We start from the raw sequence: 20,977 nt of genomic DNA, 5'->3' as shown, positions 1-20,977 counted from the left end.
TGCAATTGCTTTGAAGAGAAAAAAAAAAAAAAAACAGCGAATGCATAACAAAATGTGAAAGATCCTTTTTGTTACCCTGAGAAGAAATAGTTCAAAATCTGAAAATGGAATCGCTTTTATAATAAGTATATTTAATGTAAATTATATTCAAGACCCAAAAGCCAGACAGGCATATATTTCTTATTTGATAAAAGAGTAATTTAAAAGAAAATGCACATTATCTAAAGTTTCATAACATTGTACCTTAAGGGGATTAAGAGATCCAAAACCATTGAAGTCTGCAGATTTTATTTTATTTACTCACAAGGATGGAGTTCTTTAGTGATTTGTTGCTATAAGAAAATTGCCCATTAGAGTTTGTATTGATTTGCCTCTCTCAAAATGAAAGAAACAAATGTAATTCGTTAGCACTTTATTATTGGATCCCTTTTAATATGGAATATTGAACACTTGGGTCTTTATTTACCTGCAAAATGTTTGAAGAAATGCCTTCAGTATTGGAAAAGAATAGAAGGTTAACTTAATTCATATCTGTATCCAGACATAGGATGGATTCCACACTGGCTGTTGTCATAGTTAATGTTCACTGCCCTGCCTGGAATGATCTTTGTGTATCTCCCCCTGATTAGGAAGAAAACCACATTTATTAAATGGATTCCTTATCTGAACTAGGTTTCATGGAACTATATTGTTGTAACTCTCTTAATCCTTATGCTACCCAGTTCTCATTTACTCTGTGAAGTCTTGAAAATCTGTTTAGTAGTGAGTCACTAATATCTGTGGGATTGTAACAGAGGTGGGATGATTGAGCATTTTATAACCCCAAATTGCTTTCACAAGATCTTAGACCCTGTTAAATAACAGGTGTTTTTCTTCTGATCTGAACTGTTGCTGGGGAACTAGTAATTCTCAGTCTTGGGCTTTACTCCAGACTAAGTTACTGAGGTTTGGTTGCCCCTTTGGTGTTTTTAAACTTTCCCAGGCAATTCTAATGGGCAGCCAAACTGGAGAACTACTGAATTTGAACTATGCAAAGGCAGGCCTGTTCCTAAGGTTGAGGGTAATAGCTAGACAGGGTTTCTCTTTGAAAAGGAAATGATCAGGAAGAGGAGGAGATAATAAATTTAGATGAGAGAGAGAAGAGGAGGGGAGGAGCTGGGTTACCGTATGAAGCTGCAACTGAAAAATCCCCTATGATGGGTATGACAGGAGAACCTTCTAGAATAAGGTTATCTGAATTTTGGTTTGAAGTTTTTCTGTTGCTACAATGAATCTTCCCATCACTGCCTTCCATGCGGTCTATTTCACTTCCCCAGTCAACGTTTATATAAGTGATTCTTGTGGGAGTGGGAGAGTAAGAAACAGATTAAAGAAAAAGGGCTGAGTTTGGTACAGAAGGGGATGAACTGGCACAGAATAGGAACAAAATACTGCATTGAGAAGCACAGTCATTGAAAAGCGATATGCAAGAAAGCCTCCTCTTTCTAAAAATAAATTAGAAAAGCTGATTCCTGAAATGGAAGGAGATGGAGATTGGATTGGAGATAACTGTCATATCTCTCAAAGTTTTAGAATGAAAAAGAGATTGAAAACCACTGATCTTAGATAACCTAGAGGAATTACTGCGTTGCATAGTCTTAAGGCAATCTTGAAATTTGACAAGAATTGTATTTCTGCACCTGTTAAAGTTACTGCTGAAGAAGTGAGAGTAAAAAACATGGTGAATGCTTATATTCCTGACCTCAAAAGTGGAAATGTGTCTGAATCCAGTTCATCTGAAAGAGACAGTAAATAATTAAAGTCCAAGTAAAGGTAATGCAAGGCGGGAAAGGGAGATTATTCTTTCTGATACCAGTAATCAACATTAATTGCAGGTTCTGTATAAGCATCAGTGCTATGAGTTTATATTGACCAAAGATAGTCAAAACTATTTTTTGTACATAAAAACAAAAGCCAAAGATACATTTTTTTTTCCTAAAGGCTTTCTCTATAAGGAAATAGGAGGACATTAGCTGACAATAATGGAATAGCCATAGATAAAGCATCCTGTAGAACCAAAGCCTAAAATTTATCAAGTATCTGGAACACATTTTGTATAGACTTTCTCATAAGCTTACATATAAGTTTTGGACTGTGCATAGTTGTCATTATTTTTAAAATATGGGACATATTATACTAGGTCCAACATGATGGAAACAAAGAAACTGGATAGATAAAGCTAAACAAACTGGTAAATTTTAGTGCTCAAAATTTGAAGCTGTTCTTAAATAATCATTTGACTTGTGTATCTAACTTGACTTTCTTAATGAGATATATGTAAGCTTTAAGAACTAGAACCTATTCCTAAAGACTCCTGTTGTTTACAAATTGTGTACAATTTTCTTAGTTTATAATGCTGGGGAAAGTAAGTTTCCTAAATGTCAGTCAGATTCTGAGCTTCCATGACATCATTCAGAAAATTATCTTAGGAAGAGTGTACTAGAATCTTCCCTCATTATTAGATCCACTGCTGAAGCTCACATTTTCCCAGAAGGATTTATTTTTGTCAGAGTTGTTGAGTTTTGTTTTTATTTTAATGTAAAGAGAAGTTTTTAGTAAGATTTCTCTTTAAGAAATTGTGGGGTGACTTGTACATTTCATAGCCTCACCAGCCATGCCAACAAATTTTTTGCTATTCAATAGCTCTTGCCAAATAAGGTACTAGATCCAGAATACAGCCAAAATAAGATTTAGTGAAGTTAAAACAGATTTTATATTATCAGCAATATATTGATAAGAGAGAATGAAAGAACCTCCTCCCTCAAGAACCAGTTACAAATTAAAAAAAAAATCTTTTCTGAGCTTTTCAGTTTATATTATGCTTCTTATTTCCCTAATTTCCCTGTTAAATCATGTTAGCTAACACTAATGGTTATGCAAATAATAAAAATAGAGAGAGGTCTGATTCCCTTTTTTCTTCATAACTCCTTTTAATCTCATATTCAGTAATTCCCAAACTGATTCCATCTTGATATCAATGTCACAAATTTTTGCCTTATCCATATAACATTTACTATTATTTGCATAATAAATATGATAAAGAAAATTTATAGTAATAATAATAGCAGCTAGGAGGTTTACAGTCTTTTGATGTTCCAAGAGATAAGGTTGGATGCAATTGCTTCTACCAAATTTTGGTTGTTTGTTTATATTAAATTTTTCGTCCCAGAAACCCAGACAAACCAAAGAACTAATATGTGGCAATGTGTTTTAAATGTTGTAAGAGACAGATTTTTTATAAATATATTAATCTTTTTATAAAAGACCTATTAAAAAGCTAGAATCTTGGGATTTTTGCCATTTTACATCTCAGTGAAACACACACACGCAACTTTGTCATTGGGGAGGAAGATGAAATAACATAATACTTGGCTTTGCTGTTTAATGCAGCACATTCAAAAGCCACTGCTTAGTGGAAGCCAGTCATTTATCCCTTATCTGGCAGGGAAAATTCTACCAACCAAGGTGAGTAAGCGTGTTGAACCAGTTCCTGGGTGGAAGAGAATCTTCATCATTTCTTGCCTGTTCATCTGCACAGGGTCATCTTCATGGTTGAATCAGCCACATATGTAGAAGATGGTGGAAGTCAACGTGAACTGAAGAAGGCCTAAATTCTAGATTCTTAAGTTAAGAGAGAATTGCTTGAGAAAATTAATTAATGTATTTTAAAAAGCCAGCAAGTATTTGACACTCCTATTAAAGCTATCCTATGACCCAGCAATTCCACCCCTGGTTGTATACCCATCAGAAATGACACTATATTTTTACTACAAAACATGGAAAATAATTTTCATAGCAGCATTATTTGTAATACCCAGACATTGAATACAACCCAAATGTCCAAAATAGGTAAATAATTTTTGGCATATTCACACCATGGAAAAACAAGATAAATGCAACAAAAGGATGAATCCAACAGTCATAATGTTGAATGAAAGAAGTCAGACCAAACAGTATATACTGTTTCATGCCATTTATAGAAAATTTTTTAAAAAGTCAGCAAAATGAATGCATGGTGATAGAAGTCAAAATAGTGGCTGTCTGCAGTGGAGGAGGGCTACTTACTGAGTGAGGAGAAGGAGACAAAGGGGGCCCTCTGGGATGCTGATGGTGAGCTGTTGCTTGCTCTGGGTGGTGTTTGCCTAAATGTGTTCCATATGAAAAGTTTCGTCAAATTGTACACTTAAGAGTTGTACACTAAACTATGCATAAATTATAGATTATGAAGGACCTAAAAAAAAAAATCTGCTCAGAGGGGAGCTTCCAGTTATCAAAGGTACATATTTGATCCAGTTCAAAATATTTCAAAATATTTACACTTGCTTGAACAAAGATATAGAAAATCTACTTATTGAATTCGTGTATATCATAAAAGGGATTCATTGGCTAACATGTGGCTTTTTAAAATGTCAGCAGACTGGATCCATGATCAAATTTAATAAGCTGACATTCAATGGGATAAATGTAAAGCTCTGCAGTTGAAAAAAATATGTGGCTTAATAGTTACTGGAATCATGTCCTGGGTGGAAAAAATCATATGCTTTATCTTTTGTAGTTCCAGACAACAGAGCCAGGAAAAATGAGCAAAAATTACAGAGAAAAAGGAAGATCTTTGTAACAGCTAAAATTGGCCTGTACTCTGAGATATTGTATTCCCTTTAACTGGAAGTAAAAAAAATAAAAACATTAACCTTTGAAGATGAAGGTTGGAAGAGACCCTAAAGATTATCTAAACTCTACCTTCTATATATACACATGTATATGTATATACATTAGTAAATAACATTATGAAAATCTCATGGCAAATGGTAGAAGAGTTATAAGAACCCATCCCTGGATACCTTTTCTCTACCTTCCTAGTGCACTGGTGATGATTTCATTAGGAGAGAGACACATAGGAATATTATACATTGTATTTTGTCTGATTGTTTTTTTCATTTGTATATGCTGTTTTCTCAAATAGCATGTGCATTTAGGCAAGGAAACAAGTCTTGTATTTTCTAGGACCTAGGAGCCCATCTGTAATACCTAATAGAGTGTGTTCACAACATGTAGGCAGTAAGTGTTTGTTAACTATCTTTGCTGGTTTGGATGTATTATATCTCCCAAAATACCATGTTCTTTAATGCAGTCTTGTGAGGTCAGATGTACTAGTGTTCATTAGGTGTTTGGAACCTATTGATTGAGTGTGTCCATGCAGACGTGACTCAATTAACTGTGGGCAAGACCTTTGATTAGATAAGTTCCATGGAGTTGTTAACCCACCCATTCAGGGTGGGTCATAATTAAATCACTGGAGTCCTATAAAAGAGTTCACAGACAGGAGGAGCTCAGAGCAGCTGAGAGTGACATTTTGGAAAGCAGCTGAGAGAGACATGTTGGAGACAGCCATTGAAAGCAGAGTTTTGCTAGCCCAGAGTTTGCTCTGGAGAAGCTAAGAGAGATGAAGCCCAGAGTTTGCCCCAGGATATGCTAAGATAGGACCCTCAGGTGCTTAGAGAGAAATGTCCTGGGAGAAAGAACCAAGATTGCACAGGAGCTGAGAAAGGAGCTGGAACACAACCTGGGATCAACAGACGCCAGCCATGTGCTTTCCCAGCTAACAGAGGTTTTCTGGATGCTATTGGCCATCCTTCAATGAAGATACCCTATTGTTGACGCCTTAGCTTGGACACTTTTAAGGCCTTAAGACTGTAACTTTGTAACCAAATAAACCCCTTTATAAAAGGCAATCCATTTCTGGTGTTTTGCATAACAGCATCAGGGGATGGTTACCAAAGGAGGAAAGGACTTAAGTGATTTGCATTTCTTTTTTTTGTTTTCAGACAGCTCCCTGCTTAATGCAGCCTCTGCAAATGGCTAGCTCTTTAGCTCTTAAATGCCTCCAGGGAAAATTTTTTTCTCATCTCAAAAAAATTAATTTTTCTCATTGTGAAAGTCTTCTCCCTTGTTTTATCATTATGACATTATGTGGTTTTAATTCTGACTTTAGTAACACTGTGTAATAACTGGCCACCACTCTCTGTATAGTAATCCTTGAAAATGGTTATCAAGTATCCTATTCTTATTATATCTATGGAAAGGTAATTATAGTTGTTATTACTTTAAATTATAAATTGTCTTCTAATCCTATAGTTCTATTACACATTACCCAATTACCATATGTCTTAAGGTAATTTGTTTTTAATTAAGTTCCAGAAAGAAAACTATGATTGCAGGGACCATGTTGTCATATTCACTTCTATATCCCTACGCTTACAACAATTCTTAACACATTACCTAGTATACTATAAATATCTGTTGAATGGGGGATAATTAAAGTTAAAAATATTAATTTTGGAGTAAGTACCAGAGTACAGTTATGATAGTCTTTTCTCCCCTTTCTTTGTTTCTATTTCCATTTTGGAACTTCAAAGTTTGTTATAAAATTTTATCATCTTTCAAGTTGATTTCCTTCCTAATTAAAGCATTCTTGACCCAATTTATGTTTATTATGCAGATATTCCTCGATCTTGGAAAGTGTATTTTCAGGTCTTATCAGATATGTTTCACTCAGAGTATGTTTGCATAGTTGTGCAATATATATGGCAAAATTTGATAAGGAAGAGGGATTTGGATATTAATGAGTGCTTCAATTCTTCCATCCTCTTGGTCCTCTGAGGTTATCATCACATGATTGATTTACTTGCCCATCTCCTGAATGTAACTCATAGAAAGCAAAGAAGGAAACCCGCCATTCCTTAGTGCTGTTGTATGGTGGACACGACCATTTAGAGATACTCTCAATATCACAGATTAAACTAATAAATTTTCATAAAGCATCTACTGAACACATGACAACATTGGCAAAGGGGGGCCAATTGCATTGCCTACCAAGGAAATATCTCACAATAGCGTTCTGAAAAGAAATACAGAGAGGCAATTACAGTTCTTTATTATAATAAAGGTATGTGCAATATAAAGTGGTATAATATAGGAACGAATGCTTAAGTATTCAAAGGGAAGTTGTGGAATGCTTCATAGTTGCACTGAATAGAATTTTCAGAGCTCATAAAACAATTGTAGGATATTACAATGGTAAGAGTCACATACAATATTAGGAAGCTTTATTTTCTTATTTTGTAAAGATTCTTGGGCTTATCTTTTTTGAACTCCTGTAAAAATACTTGTCTTCAGTACCTTACATTCTGTTTATCTTATACTATTGTGAATTGTTTGTAATTTTTTCATGTGTAATCCTTCTGTTTCTTAATGAACTTATAAACTTTCTCTGTTAAGAGCTGTGTGTTCCTTGTATCCCCCTCTCAACTAGTCTTTGTACAGTACATCACATTCATCCATTTATTCAGTAGATGTTTACTGCAAGCTTACTACATACCAGACCTTATTCCAGGTGTCAGAGATAAAATGGTGGAAAAATAAAGTCCCACCCTCAAAGAAATTATAATCCAGTGAGTTAATATACACACTAAACAAACAAACCAATAAATTCATAATGTGTTTGAGAGTGATAAGTACTATGGAGAAAAAATAAGGTAGGGTAAGGGGGATAGAGTATGCAGGGGTAATAATTTGTATAAGGTAGTCTTGGAAAGTTTCACTGAGCAGGAAATATTTGAGCTAAGACAGAGCTGTATAGGCTTCTGGGGGAAGAATATTCCAGATGGAGAGAAAAGATAACACAAAGATCAAGAGACTGAAGAGCATTTGATTTGTTCTGTAAACAGGAAGATCAGCGTGACTAGAGATGGATGAGAAAGGGGGCGATGGGAAAGATATCAGGTGAGAGAAGGATGGAGGATGGGTGGAAGATCATGAAGACTATGGGAAGAAACTTCAATTTTACTTTGGATGAGATGGAAATCTTTAGAAGATCTGAGTGAAGGGGACAAAAATGATCTTAGAACTCTTGTTCCTAAGAGGAAAAGAGACCCATTGGGGGAAAGAGAGTACAGGGGCAAAAGTAGAAGCTGGGAGACCAGTTGGAAGGCTATTGCAATACTTCTGGCAAGAGTAAATAGTGACCTGGATTAGAAAATAAGTAGTAGAGGGTGTGAGAAATGGTTGGATGAAGGAATTCAAAGAATCAAAAGTACTCGGTGATAGATGAGACGTGAATGGTGATGAATTGGATGTGAAGGGTGAGAAAAAGTGATCAAGGACGATACTGAAGTTTTGAGCTCGAGTAACAAAGGATGGAGGTGCCATCTCCCATGCCACCATGGGACGGGGAGATGCCATGAGGAAGAAAGCGCATTTCAGAATATGGCTCTTGCATATCAAGATTGCCTCTTCTATATCCAAGTGAAGATACAAAGTAGGCAGTTGGATATATGGGTCTCACATTTCGGGAAGAAAATTAGACTGAACACATAATGGTTAATATGTTTTTGTTGCTCAATTCCATCTTTAAATAATGAAAACATGTTAACTGATGCTTTTACATGATTGGAAAATCAAAAAATATGTGCCTGCTTTCAGAATGTGAGTTTGGAAAAGATACCTCTGCTATGCTTGAAAGAATTGTGTATCTGACTTACCATAGTTGATAAAAGGGCTCTTTGGAATCATTCCCCAAATAGTTAAAAGAATTTGGACTAGTTTTCATTTGAAATGGAATCCTCAAACTTCCTGATAAATGGCTTTATTATACTAATTGCTTTTTCGTTATTCCTTAGTCTGTCACTGTGCCAGAGGGAAATTATATTGGTCTTAAAGGATTTGTTCTTCAAATGACCATGTAGGTCACAACACAAAAGCTTACTTAGTTGGTGACAAATTTATTATTTAATGATTTGTCCCCTGTGTTGTTCTGGTGGCTGTATTTAAAATCATTGGTCTATAATTGCTAGCCTTTATACATATTCATGCACATAGCATTTATTTCATTTATAGTCTTTAGATACATTTTTCATTCAAATATCCAAAAGCACTGTTACTTAAAGACTCTATGATAGCATAGAGCAATTCCTCAAGTATTGTTAAGCTCATTTGTACAGTGAGAGTTTGAAAAATAACGTAAGGAGTTTGCATCTGACATTTGGGAAACGAATTTCTCAGAAGAAATAATTGGATGATAAGGCATTTCTGAGGCTTTATACATTTTGAATGACTTAATGCTTAAAACACCCTTGAAATAGTTGAAATGCCCTATGTGTCTTTTCATCTCCTTTCTGATTTGAGACTGCTGAGCTGATTATCCCAAGTGGCATTCTTTGTATATTTAGAAGACTCAGACACAGGTAGAGTAGTGAAGAGAAAAATTGTGGTTCAGTATGACCTGGTATGCCATCAAGATTACAAATTCATGGGGAATAAGGATTTATTGAGTTAAGATGAGTAGGATCATGGAGAAAAGATAATAGAGGATGTGGTAAGTCATTTCCACATACTTTTAATAAATACGTATTTTAAAAGCATTTGATTAAAATCTAGGTTATTTTGTGTTGTTTTAATTCTTTCTATTTACATGAAATGCCTGAAGAATATGTCTACTCTAGCACAGCCAGGATGATAACCCCCCAAAAATACTGATGCAATATGATGCTAATAAATACATTAATACATTTAACATTGTTTTTTCTCTCTGTGTCTTATCCATAGAAAATGATACTATCTACTGGACAGACATGGGTTTCAATAAAATTAGCCGATCTAAAAGAGATCAGACGTGGAAAGAAGATATCATTACCAATGGCTTGGGAAGAGTGGAAGGGATAGCAGTTGACTGGATTGCTGGTATAATCTATGGCTTTTTCTGTTTTCTCTATTTTGTTAGGGGCTCAGTTGCTTCATAAAAATTCCATTTCTGACTCAACAACTTTTTTAGACTTCTAGCCACAGGGGTAAATGGTTTCTTTTGCTTTTGGTTCCACTTTTTCTAATGCTTTTGAGCCTTTGGTTAAGTGTTTTTATGTAGAAGTATATTATGTAGTCTTAACTTTGTCCAAATCTCCTGACAGCTCCATAAGGCAGGTAAACACAAGTGTTAGAAGTTCTCTTTGCCTGCAGTCAGTAGAAAGTTAAAATACAACCCTTCTTGAAAGTGGGAGAAGTTTCAGCTTATTTTGACATATAAATGTATCATTGTATGATTTAAACTAGAGATGTGTGAGATTAGGGTTGGAAGTATGTGCATATTAGTTTATTTACAGCTTTTTGCATAAGAAATAGACATATTTTTAAAAGCTATAGGAAGTAAATGATTTCTTGAGAGTTATGTGAATGCTCAGACATTTAATTTTAGCTATAAAAATTTCCGTTCTCATAAATGTATTATAAACACTTCTATATTTCTCCTAGGTAACATATATTGGACAGATCATGGTTTCAATTTAATTGAAGTTGCAAGACTCAATGGCTCTTTCCGTTATGTAATTATATCCCAAGGCCTGGATCAACCAAGATCTATAGCAGTGCACCCAGAAAAAGGGTAATTTTAAAATTTACATATATTTTCTGCATTTTTAGTGAGTAAAGTACCATTGAAAAAATCCAAGCATACATATTAATATTTATATTTAGCTATATTTTCTGAAACAAAACTCAAAAATATCTAATATAACAAGTAGGAAAATACATTTCCACTTTCCTCATGTGTATTTTGGTATACAGATGATGGAATTCCAATTTTTATTCACTTTCTTAATGTGCATGTAAAACTCTGCCCTAAAACTTTTTGCATAGTAGGTACTTAATTATTTACTGAGTGAATGAAATAGCCCTTTGAGAGCCACTCTTCTTCTATAACAGTTCCAAAGCTTCAATTTCTGTTTTTGTATCTAGGATTGCCAAATCTACATGTTCATCTGAAGCTTTTCTTTTGAATTGCTTCTTGACATTTGCATTTGGATGTTTCATGCTCACTCAAACTATACATATCTGAAACTGAAATGAATTCAATCTGCTACCAAGTTCTGCTGATTTTTTCTTCTAAATAATTCTTTTATCATTTTATTACTCACCATCTCCACTGCCTCCACACTGAGTTTTCTCTTACTTTATGTCATACCACTGAAATAACTTCCTACCTGTCTCCTGATGTCACCAAAGACTTGAGTGATTTTTTTTTCGTATAAAACTGCTCCCTACACTTTAACTCTTTGAGGAGAGGCGCCATGAGTATTTGATTTAGTTATCTATCCCTAAGGCTTAGCACAAGTGTGGGTATAGAATAAGTGCTGACTGATCATCTCTTTTCTCTTGAATAATAATGTTTCAGTATTCCCTCTTTTACTTGTTTAACTCCTCACTAATGTGTTTCTTGCATTGCTAGTGCGACTTGACTTACGTGTTTTTAAAAAGAGAAAAATGTTCTCTCTTATGCCTTTTAGAGTGAAAGAAAAGTGAGGCTATGATGGTCATGCAAAGATATGTTGGATAAATAAGTTTGAGGAAAACTGATTTAGAATAAATCCAAATCTATATGAAACACCTTTCAACTCTCATGAAAATCTCCAGCCTTCCCTCTTTGTTATATTTTGTATGTATTCTTCCAATATTATTGTTTGCTTTACTTTCTTGTTAAATGATATACACATAGGTTTAGTATTAGTACAGTGAAAAGGGAAAAAAAGTTACTATAGGAGAGAGAAATGCCAAATAATTCGTTAGACTTCAAGCTAAAACTAGGAATGCAATATGAAATTTGAGAAAAAGTGCTTTGGTTAGGAATGCTCTTAGATTCAAGTAACATAAGTTCAGTTGGAGTGTTAAGTGTATAGGAGTTTTCTTTTCTTCACTTAAAAATGTCTGGAAGTAAATGGTTGCCATCATAATACAGTTGTACAGTTACGTGTTTATCTTTCTGACCCACCATTTTTGCCGGGTTACATTTCATCCTCATGCTTGCTGTTATTGCCTCATTATGGTATCATGCTTGATACATCATCAGGCATCAAGTCTGCATTTAAGGAAGGAAGAAGGGGGATATGGCAAACACATTTTCCTGGTTAGGCTGTATTGTTTTATTTGGGAAAAGAAAGCCCTTGGTAGTAATCACTTAGCTTTTTCTAAGTCAGAAGTAGGTTACATGCCCATCCTTGGATCAGTCAATGTCCAAGGGGAAGAGATTGTCTTGATTTATTTTAGACAAATTATGATTCATCACCTTGGGCTGGAGTAAGGTTCCAGATAAAGCAATGCACACTGGGTACCTGAACAAACCCTGTTCCTATTACAAAGGAAGATCTTAGACATGGATTCCAAAGTGTGGCCGAAGAGAACAAACCCTCTTTTTTTTTTAAATGCAGTTTTATTGAAATATATTCACATACAACACAATCATCCAAAGTGTACAACAATTGTTCACAGTATCCTCATACAGTTTTGCATTTATCACACTACAATCAATTCTTGAACATTTTCATTACTGCAAAAAATAAAAATAGTAAAAATAAAAGTAAAAAAGAACACCAAAGCTTCCCATACCCCTTCTCCCCCCCCCATTATTCGTTTACTTTTTGTCCCCAGTTTTCTACTCATTTGTCCATATACTGAGTGAAGGGAGTGTGAGCCATGGGAAAACCAACCCTCTTGATTGTTTTCCTATTTCACTAGACATTCCAGATTTCTAGTTCTTTTTTCTTTGACCTTTTAATGTTGGAGTCTTCCTGGGACTCACTGCAGGGTGTTATTCTTTTCTTTACTGTTACTCTTACACATGGTCATCTCATCTCATCTATATGTTAATGATTCCAGAATGTTTATCCTCAGACCAGACCTTAATCCTGAACTTTACATTTTTATATTCAGCTGCTTATTCAACATTTTTATCTGGAGGGCTGTGGCAGATTGTACTTTCCAAGATGATTATAACAATATCGGCCACCCACACAAACTCTTCTTACAATGTGAAACTGACACTTTTCTCATAGAGAGGTAGTCTTTTTTCCCTTTCCTTGAATCTGGATAGGCCTGTGACTGGGTTGGAAATATTATGTGACTTCTAAGGCTCAATCATAAAAGGAGACAAGCCCTCCTCCTGGTGTTCTTGGAATGCGCACAACTATGCTGTGACAAAGCCAATCAGCCACATGAAGAGACCACATATAGGTGCTCCAGCTGTCAATCCGTATTATTCTTTTTCATTTCTTATTGAAACCTAGTATACATCCTCAAGTTGTCATTCCAGACTTTCTTTTCCTTAAGTATCTCTTGTCTCATCATAGGGATCTTAGTATATTACTATACCTACTACTCTGTGGGATGATTGAGAACATCAGACAAAGGAAACATCAAATATTCCACTTTTTATCACTTTATTCAATGAAAATTTACTGACTGCTAGGTATTGAGAACAAGGACATATCAGCATCCCTGCAGCTCATCCTTAGCCATTCAATTCAGTACATCTTGACAAAATAGTAGCACTTACTATGTGGAAGGCATTGGATAGGAACTGTGAAGTATGATGGTGTAGATAAGATGTTGTCTCTGCTCACAATGAGTTTTGTATTTAAACTGGAAGTATAAAAATTTCAGTTAAAAGAACAGTTTTATTGTAAATTAAGACTCATTTTCAGACATAAAATGACTAGATTGATCCAACTCAAATTTCAGTCTCAGAGCAGAGCAAGATGGTGGCATAGGGAGCTGTGGAATTTAGTTAGTCCTCTGCAACAACTAGCATATAGTCAGGAACAACTAGTAAATCGCCTGGAATAACTGTTGGGGGGCACCTGTGACCGGACAAGCATTGTACACCAGTCTGGAATGGGTGGAACAGCTGAGATTGCAGCATAGAACTGTAAGTGAAACTTCCCAAACTGCAGAGCAGGCACCTCTCCCCCACTAGCACGACAGGCTGAGTTGTAATACTTCCCTGTGGGAAAAAGAAGCAGTTGGAGGAAGGGAAGGTACCTCAACCAAGCTCCAACTGTGGTTTTAATTAATGAATTTATACTACTGAACTCAAGTTATGAACACTGATAAACCTGGAGCAAGCAGGAAAGGAAACTGGAGGTTTCTCCTGGAAGAGAGGAGATGGGATGACAGAAAAAAAAAAATACATAAATAAATAAAAGCAAAGGTTTTTGGAATTGGCTGAGCTCAGAATACTGGAAATGGGCTGTGTCCCAAGAAAAGGGACACACAGAAGTGGGCACCAACTCTGGTTCTTGACTAGTAACTGGGAGGCTGGGGACTGGCTCTGGAAAGGGGATTTCTTCCATTTTTCCTTTGTTTTTCTCTCATTCTAAGTAACTCATTAGAGAAAGCCTCAGGCATTTTCAGTTGTCAGTGCTGACCCAGGCAAGAGTAGAGTTAAGATAGTTAGAGAGAGAAAGGAGGAATTCAAGTGTAGGTGATAAATCCCTAAAGGGCCTGTTTTCCCTAAGAAAAGGGGGAGGCTGGGCCCAGCTCAAGTGGCTGCACTTCCTGAGAGAACTCAGACACCTAGGGTCTGGAGGAAAAACAAAACAAAACAGAATAGCTTAAGCTTGGCTTCTGACACTCTCAGCTCCTGGCAGCAACAGGGTCTACTGAAAAAGGCAATGCACCTCTTTATACTGGTGGGGAGCTGCAGGCTGACAATTGCCACAAAGTAACTACCTTGCTTCAGATATGCCTCTCCATACCCCAAGAAAATTAATGAACCATAGTCATTCCTAAGCATTCCCATATCATTAAGATTACCCTCAATATCTTATCTGTTCTTATTAGATTATCATTCCCCCTACACTAGTTGCTGTCTATCTCTAGGTTCCCTATATTCTACAATGTAAGACACCTGTTTTATGTTTTTTACAGTATTCACATTAGTGGTGTCATATAATATTATTCCTTTTGTATCTGACTTATTTCACTCAATGTTATGTCCTCAAGGTTGATCCATGTTGTCATATGCTTTACAACCTAGTTATTTCTCACTGCTGCATAGTATTCCATTGTATGTATATACCACAGTTTGTTCATCCACTCCTATAATGTAGAACATTTAGGTTGCTTCCATTTCTAGGCAATTGTGAATAATGCCACTATGAACATTGGTGTGCAAACATCTGTTTGTGTCAATGCTTTCAGGTCCCCTGGATAAATACCAAGAAGTAAAATTGCTGGATTGTAGGGTAACTCAATACCTAGTTTTCTGATGAACTGCCAAAGTATCTTCCAGAGTGGCTGAACCATTGTGCAGTCCCACCAGCAATGAAAAAGAGTTTCAATTTCTCCACATCCTCTCCAGTATTTGTAGTTTCATGTTTTCTTAAACGCAACCATTCTTATTGGTGTGAGATGATACCTCATTGTGGTCTTGATTTGCATCTCCCTAATAATTAGCAAAGATGAACATTTTTTTCATCTGTTTTTTAGCCATTTGTGTTTCCTCTTTGGGGAAATGTCTTTTCATATAATTTGCCCATTTTTTTAATTGGTCTATTTGTACTAATGTCATTGAGTTGTAAGGTTTCTTTGTATATACAAGGTATCAGTCTCTTTTCAAGTAAATAGTTTCCAAATATTTTCTCCCATTGAGTTGACTGTCTCTTTAACTTTCTGACAAATTCCTTTGAGGTACAGAAGCCTTTAATTCTGAGGAGTTCCCATTTATTTTTTTCTTTCATTGCTTGTGCTTTAGGTATAAGGTTTAAGAAGCGACCTCCTAATACTAGGTCTTGAAGATGTTTCCCTACATTATCTTCTAAGAGTTTCATGGTGGAGTCTCTTATATTGAGATCTTTGATCTATGCTGAATTAATTTTTGTATAGGGTGTGAGGTAGGGGTCCTCTTTCATTCTTTTAGATATAGATAACCAATTCTCCCAGCACCATTTATTGAAGAGGCTGTTATGTCTCAATTCAGTGGATTTTGGGGCCTTATAAAAAATCAGTCAACCATAGATCTGGGGGTGTACTTCCAAATTCTCAGTTCAAGAACGTTGATCAATATGTCTATTTTTATGCCAATACCATGCTGTTTTGACTACTGTGGCTTTATAGTAGGCTTCAAAGTCAGGCAGTGTAAGTCCTCCCACTTTGTTTTTCTTTTTTAGAATATTTTGGCAATTTGAGGCATCTTTCCCTTCCAAATAAATTTGATAACTAGCTTTTCCAGGTCTGCAAAGTAAATTGTTGGAATTTTGATGGGAATTACATTGAATCTGTAGATCAGTTTGGGTAGAATTGACATCTTGATGTTTAGCCTTCCTATCCATGAACACAGAATATCTCTCCATCTCTTTAGGTCACCTTCTATTTCTTTTACTAGAATTATATAATTTTCTGAAAGGTCTTTTACATCCTTGGTTAAATTTATTCCTAGGTACTTAATTTTTTCAGTTGCTATTGAGAATGGAATCCTTTTCTTGACTGTCTCTTCAGTTATGTCATTTCTACTATATAGAAACATTACTGACTTATGTGCATTAATCTTATATCCCGCCACTTTGCTGAATTTATTAGCTCATGTAGGTGTGTCATCAATTTCTCAGGGTTTTCCAAGTATAAGATCATACCATCTGCAAATAAAGAGAGTTTTGCTTCTTTCTTTCCAATTTGGATGCCATTTATTTCTTTTTCTTGCCTAATTCCTCTGGCTAGAACTTCTAGCACAATGTTAAATAATAATGGTGGTAATGGGCATCCTTGTCTCATTCCTGACCTTAGAGGGTAAGCTTTCAATCATTCACCTTTGAGAATTATACTGGCTTTGGGTTTTTCATATATGCCCTTTATCATATTGAGGAAGTTTCCTTCAATTACTACCTTTGGAAGTGTTTTTATCATAAAAGGATGCTGGATTTTCTGAAATGCATTTTTAGCATCTATTGAGATGGTCCTTTGATTTTTCCCTTCTGATTTGTTGATGCATTTTATTACATTAATTGATTTTCTTATGTTGAACCACCCTTGCATGCCTTGGATGAACACCACTTGATCATGGTGCATAATTGTTTTGATATGTCTTTGAATTCGATTTGGAAGTATTTTGCTGAAAATTTTTGCCTCCATATTCATTAGGGAAACTGGACTGTAGTTTTTCTTTCTTGTGCCATCTTTATCTGGTTTTGGTATTGGCGCAATGTTGGCTTCATAAAATGAGTTAGGTAGTGTTCCATTTTCTTCAATTTTTTGAAAGAATTTAAGTAGGATTGGTTTCAGTTCTTTTTGGAAAGTTTGGTGGAATTCCCCTGTGAAGCCATCTGGGCCTGGGGTTTTATTTGTAGGAAGCTTTTTTATAAATGATTGGATCTCTTTACTTTTTATTGGTTTATTGAGTTCTTCTATTTCTTCTTTATTCAATCTAAGTTGTTCATGTATTTACAGGAAATTATCCATTTTTCCTAAATTATCTAGTTTATTGGCATAGAGTTGTTCATAGTATCCTCTTATGATATTTTTGATTTCTTCAGGATGCATAGGAAATTCTCCCCTCTCATTTATTATTTTGTTGTTTTTTGGGGGAGGGTCTTCTCTCTTTTTGACTTTGTCAGTTTAGCTAAAGGTATGTCAATCTTGTTGATCTTCACAATGAACCAACTTTTGGTTTTATTTATTCTATTTTTTTCCATATCATTTATTTCTGCCTTAATCCTTGTTATTTCTTTCCTTTTACTTGCTTTAGGATTAGTTTGCTGATCATTTTCTAGCTTCTTCAGTTGCTCCATTAGTTCTTTGGTTTTAGCTCTTTCTTCCTTTTTAATGTATGCATTTAGAGCTATAAAGTTCCCTCTCAATATCACCTTTGCTGCATCCCATAAATTTTGATATGTTGTATTCTTATGTTCATTCATGTCTAGATATTTAGCAATTTTTCTTGCAATTTCTTCTTTGACCCACTGATTGTTTAGGAATGTGTTATCTACCCTCCAGATACTTGTGGTGAATATTCTATTTCTTTGATAGGTATTAACTTCTAGTTGTATTCCATTATGGTTAGAGAATGTGTTTTGAATAATTCCAATCTTTTTAAAATTTTTGTGGCTTGTTTTCTGCCCCAGCATATGATCTATCCTAGAGAAAGCTCCATGAGCACTAGAGAAGAATGTATGTCCTGGTAATATGGGATGTAATGTTCTATATATATCTGTTAACTCGAGTTTATCATATTGTTTGAATTCTCAATTTCCTCATTGTTCTTCTATCTATATTCTACCTATAGGAGAGAATGTCTTATCGAAGTCTCCCACAATTATTGTGGAAGCATCTATTGCTTCCTTCAGTTTTACCAATATTTGTCTCATGTATTTTGGAATACCTTGATTCAGTGCATAAACATTTATGGTTGTTATTTTTTCTTGGTGAATTGTTCCTTTTATTAGTATGTAATTTCCTTCTTTGTCTCTTATAACATCCTTGGATTTAAAGTCAATATTATCTGAAATTAGTATTGCTACCCCTGTTTTCTTTTGGCTGGTAGCTTGCATGGAATATTTTTTTCCATCCTTTAACTTTCAATTACTTTGTGTCACTAGGTCTAAGATGAGTCCCTTGTAAACAACATATTGATGGTTCATATTTTTTAATCCATTCTGCCAATCTATATCTTTTAATTGGGGATTTTAATCCATTCACATTCAATGTTATTACTTTGAAGGCAGTTCTTGAATGACCTATTTTATCCTTTGGTTTTTATTTGTCATATCTATTTTTACTCTCTTTATTTCCTTGAAGGTACCCTTACTAAGACTTTTCAGTTCTGTGCCCTTCTCCAGACCTCTCTCTCCTTTCTGTTTTCTCATTTGGTAGAGCTTCCCTTACTAGTTCCTGTAGGGCAGGTCTCTTGTTAACAAATTCTCTCAGCATTTGTTTGTCTGTGAAAATTTTAAGCTCTCCTTCAATTTTGACATAGAGCTTTGCTGGATAGAGAATTCTTGGCTGGCAATTTTTCTCTTTCGGAATTTTAAATATATCATATCACTGCCTTCTCGCCTCCATGGTGCTTGCTGAATAGTCAGTCCTCACTCAATCTTATATTGTTTCCCTTCTGTGTTGGTGTTCTAGTTTGCTAAAGCTGCTGGAATGCAAAACACCAGAAATGGATCGGCTTTTATAAAAGGGGGTTTATTTGGTTACACAGTTACAGTCTTAAGGCCATAAAGTGTCCAAGGTAACACATCAGCAATCGGGTACCTTCACTGGAGGATGGCCAGTGGTATCCGGAAAACCTCTGTTAGCTGGGAAGACATGTGGCTGGCATCTGCTCCAAAGTTCTGGTTTCAAAATGGCTTTCTCCCAGGACATTCCTCTCTAGGCTGCAGTTCCTCAGAAATGTCTCTCTTAGTTGCACTTGGGATATTTGTCCTCTCTCAGCTTCTCTGAAGCAAGAGTCTGCTTTCAACGGCCATCTTCAAACTGTCTCTCATCTGCAGCACCTGTGCTTTCTTCAAAGTGTCCCTCTTGGCTGTAGCTCCTCTTCAAAATGTCACTAACAGCTGCACTGAGTTCCTTCTGTTTTTCAGCCCATTTATATGGCCCCACTGATCAAGGCCCACCCTGAATGGGTGGGGCCACACCTCCATGGAAATTATCTCATCAGAGTTATCACCCACAGTTGGGTGGGGCACATTCCATGGAAACACTCAAAGAATTACAATCTAATCAACACTGATAGGTCCACCCACACAAGATTACATCAAAGATACTGGGGTTTGGGGGACATAATACATTCAAACTGGCACAGTTGGTGAATTGCTTCTCTCTTGCTGCTTACAGAATTTTCTCCTCATTTAACAATCTGATCAGGATGTCTCAGAGTGGGTTTATTTGGATTTATTCTATTTGGAGTTTATTGGGCATCTTTGATCTGCATATTTATGTTGTTTAGAAGGGTTGGGAAATTTTCCCCAGCAATGTCTTCAAATACTCTTCTTAGCCCCTTACTCTTCTCTTCCCCTTCTAGGGCACTGATAATTGTTATATTTGTGTGCTACATATTGTCCATTGTTTCCCTGAGATTCATTTCAAATTTTTCAATTTTTTTCACCATTCGTTCTTTTGTGCTTTCACTTTCCATCATACTATCTTTGAATTTGCTAAATTCGGTCCTCTACCTCCTCAGATCTGGTGTTGTATGTCTCAGGAATATTTTTAATTTGGTCAACAGTATCTTTTATTTCCATAAGATCTGATATCTTTTAATTTACTCTTGCAAATTCTTTATAGTCTTCTGGGGTCTTCTTCATGTCCTTTATATCTTAAGCCATAATATAAATGTTTGTGCGTATTTCTTTGATTAATTGCTCCAGGTTCTGTGTCTCTTCTGAGTTTTTCATTTGGACATTTAGGTTATCCATATCTTCTAGTTTTTCCAAAAGTTTTGTAATTTTCTGTGTTTTTGGCCTCTTGACATTTGCTTATCTTGATAGGGCTCTTTTAGAGTATGCAGGATTATTTGAACATTTATCTATAATTTGATAGAACTACAACTTGGAGGCATGCACTTTCCTGACCTACCCTCAGATGGCATTCCTGAATCACCTTTTACCCTTAAGCCAGTTCTCCTCAATATTGTTTATGTACTAAGTGGGAGTCCAAACCGTCTGGAGGTCCAATCAGTGTACCAATTTTCTGTATGCACTGGGGACTCTCAGTTATATGGGTGAGGGATATGCCCTATGCAGTTTGGCAGGGAGTCCACTCCAGGATCCAGTGGTCCTGGCCTTTCCTGGGTCTGTGGGTGGAGTTCTCTGGGGCTGCAGAGCTTGCATCTCACCTTGCAGCTTAAATGGCACATTGTCCCTCTCTGCCATGTGCTGATGAATCCCTGAAATTGGGGACTAGCACTTCTGTATGGCACCCCTGCCTCTATGCTCTGCCCACCATGGGCCTCCATGGGGGAAGAGTGTATGCTGACACAAGCCCACCAAATCCAAAAATCCCTCGAGGAGACTCTCTGCTGCTGGGCTTTAAAGTTATCTCCCAGCCAACTACAAAGTCCTGGCCCTGGGGCCGCGAAAGGCTGTCTCCCAGGCAACCGCAAAATCCTGGGCCTAGTGCTGCA

At 36.0% G+C, this 20,977-nt stretch overlaps 1 protein-coding gene across 5 annotated transcripts in view; it reads left to right on the top strand.

Annotated features, from left to right (window-relative positions):
- The window catches only part of LRP1B (LDL receptor related protein 1B), a 1,893,223-nt gene that overhangs the window by 1,387,458 nt on the left and 484,788 nt on the right, over positions 1–20,977 (top strand). For all 5 annotated transcript variants that reach the window (XM_037849262.1, XM_037849261.1, XM_037849260.1 and 2 more), the window contains 2 exons: positions 9,643–9,777; positions 10,342–10,471. In XM_037849262.1, the coding sequence (XP_037705190.1) occupies positions 9,643–9,777; positions 10,342–10,471 (265 nt within the window). The remainder of the gene's footprint in view (positions 1–9,642; positions 9,778–10,341; positions 10,472–20,977) is intronic.

The sequence above is a fragment of the Choloepus didactylus genome, chromosome 9 (genome assembly GCF_015220235.1).
Source record: "Choloepus didactylus isolate mChoDid1 chromosome 9, mChoDid1.pri, whole genome shotgun sequence".
Classification (NCBI taxonomy): domain Eukaryota; kingdom Metazoa; phylum Chordata; class Mammalia; order Pilosa; family Megalonychidae; genus Choloepus; species Choloepus didactylus.
The sequence above is the reverse complement of the archived record's forward strand: the minus strand, read 5'-3'. Positions and strand labels throughout refer to the sequence as shown.